The sequence below is a fragment of the Arachis ipaensis genome, chromosome B06 (genome assembly GCF_000816755.2).
Source record: "Arachis ipaensis cultivar K30076 chromosome B06, Araip1.1, whole genome shotgun sequence".
Taxonomy (NCBI): Eukaryota; Viridiplantae; Streptophyta; class Magnoliopsida; order Fabales; family Fabaceae; genus Arachis; species Arachis ipaensis.
In genome coordinates, this window is record NC_029790.2 from 19,611,212 (window position 1) to 19,613,665 (window position 2,454).

A 2,454-nucleotide genomic window follows, 5' to 3' on the forward strand; every position below is an offset into this window, starting at 1 on the left:
AGTCCGCATGATGTCAAACCAGTAGTAAAACTCAGCTTCAGTCTTTGCGTAGGCAGCATTCACCAACAGCCTCCTGGAGTCCTTACCTTTGAACGTTAGGGCGAAATTCGCAGCCACATGCCTAATACAGTAGGCCCGGAACGCCCGAGGAGGTAGCCACCCAGTCTCAGGTGCCTCAAGCGCTGCCTTGATCCCATTATGCCTGTCAGAGATAACAAGGATACCCTCCTGAGGAGTCACATGCTCTCGGAGATTGGACAAGAAGAATGACCACGACTCTGCATTTTCGCCCTCCACAAGGGCAAATGCTATCGGGAGGATGTTCGAGTTCCCGTCCTGAGCTATCGCCAACAGCAGCGTCCCTCCATACTTCCCATACAAGTGGGTACCATCAATACTGACGAGGGGCTTGCAATGCCGGAATGCCTCGATACAGGGTGGAAATGTCCAGAATAGCCGGTGAAAGTACTCGGTCAACCCCACCACCAATCCGAACAGGAGACGTCTTCAGCACCGTGATTGTTCCCGGCATTGTCGCCTGGATCCCTAGCATCAAACGTGGCAACTCCGCGTAAGACTCTTCCCAATCTCCATATATTTCTGCCACTGCCTTCTGCTTAGCCATCCAAACCTTCCTGTAACTAGGCCTGAAACCGTAATCAGCTTCTGTCGCTTGTTGAAGTACCTTTACCGTAACCGCAACATCTGCCCTAACCATAGGAAGAATCCTCGCACAGATAACGTGGTAATCCAGCTGACGGTGATCACTTGAAATAGAAGTTGCGAGACATGTGTGTGGCCCGTTGTACCTCCTAACCTCCCAAGTCCCCTTTCGTGCACGAAGCGCTACACGAATCAACCAACTACAACCCTTGCCGAATTCCTTGCATTTTCCATGATACTTCAAATGATCCGATTCGATGACTCTGTACTCAACACCTCGCCGGATGCTATAGTCCTTTACACTCAGCACAGCTTCATCTTTACTCTGGAATGATTGCCCAATCTGAAATTCTGCAGAAGATCCCCCCACTCTGTTACCACTATCTTCCTGTTGACCAAGAGCTTCCAAGTTTAGTGTCGAGAAGTGTGGAGGGTAGTGATGAGAACCAGAACTTGCTGGCCTATGCTGCGCATGTGGATCGCCACGTGTGTCATCGTCGCTGTCACCATCGATATCAACAGGCTCCTGGTCAGACTCATCGTCACGCATTGCATTCTCTACTTGATCAGGTCCACCAAAGTTTTCGATATAAGGTACGAGGCCACCACCGGTGCCCACAACGTGCGGAGGCTCAATGACTGCTGCATTCTCCAAAGGTATAGAACCAACAACCTCCGTTCGGTCTAAATCAGCCGCAAACGAAGGTGATTGAACCGGCGGAAGATACGGTCTGACCGCAGGCATCGAACTAGATGCACCACCCGCGGCAACTGGGCAGGGAACTGGCGCAGATGTGCCCCAGAACTATCGACACCAACCTCTAACTTCGTGAATAACTCATGGATTCTGATCTCCGGAAAACTCCATACACAGTAGAACAGAACCCTAATATCTTCATCAGCCTTAACCGCAAAGGTTTCATACTGAACACCGGTCGATACAACCGCCATGGGAATCTTGTAGAATAGTTTCTTCATCCACTTGCTACCCAACACGCCAAGCTTCTCCAAGATGCTGTTCTTCAGATCTGACAAAGTCATCGACGACCTGATAAAAATACTTAGTGGTTCTCTGTTGGTAAACTTCACACCTTTGCTTTTGCTTTTTTTTTTTTTTATTTTCCAGAGCAATGCACTAGGGCAAGAAAACTCTCTTCCTCACTAGCCATTGTGAGAATGATCTCTTATGGAGCTTGAATCACCAACATATATATAGACTTCCTGTCATCATAAACCGTGGTGACCCACAGGGTTTTATGTGCAAACAACTTTCTTCATAAACCGTGGTGACTCTCCACGGTTTATGCACGCAATTTCTCCTTAGTAAACCGTGGTGACCTACCACGGTTTACACTCTATTTTTTTCAACCTTAATCCGCTGTGGGTCTCCACGGTTTACGCACGTTTTGAAACCGTGGTGGGTTGCCACGGTTTACATAGAAATGGCTTTTTGCACATGCAGGTAACAAGAACCAGTTTTGCACATTCAGGTAAACGTTTTCTCTAATCTATTTATTTAAGTAACTTGCCCTTATAAAAAGGTATAGCATTAATATTTAGTACAACTTTCAAAATCAAATTGCAATTTTCTGTACTTATGGAGAAGTTAAAAAAATGACTTCTTTCAAATAAAAAAGTTTTTTTATCATTCTTCTCTTAAAATAAGCACTTTTAAAACTAAAAATCCAAATACAAAATAATTTATTTATAAGTTATTTTTAATATAAACATTTATTGTTTAAGCTATTTTTTTCAAAAGCAACTTAATTAAGTTGTTTATTTAAATTGGGC

At 45.1% G+C, this 2,454-nt stretch overlaps 1 protein-coding gene across 1 annotated transcript in view; it reads right to left on the reverse strand.

Annotated features, from left to right (window-relative positions):
* Positions 1-1,704, reverse strand: part of LOC107646628 — a 2,661-nt gene extending 957 nt beyond the window's left edge. Inside the window, exons 1-3 of the mRNA XM_016350804.1 lie at positions 1,534-1,704; positions 470-1,468; positions 20-369 (exon numbers count right to left, since the gene is read on the reverse strand). Coding sequence (XP_016206290.1) covers positions 20-369; positions 470-1,468; positions 1,534-1,704 — 1,520 coding nt within the window. The remainder of the gene's footprint in view (positions 1-19; positions 370-469; positions 1,469-1,533) is intronic.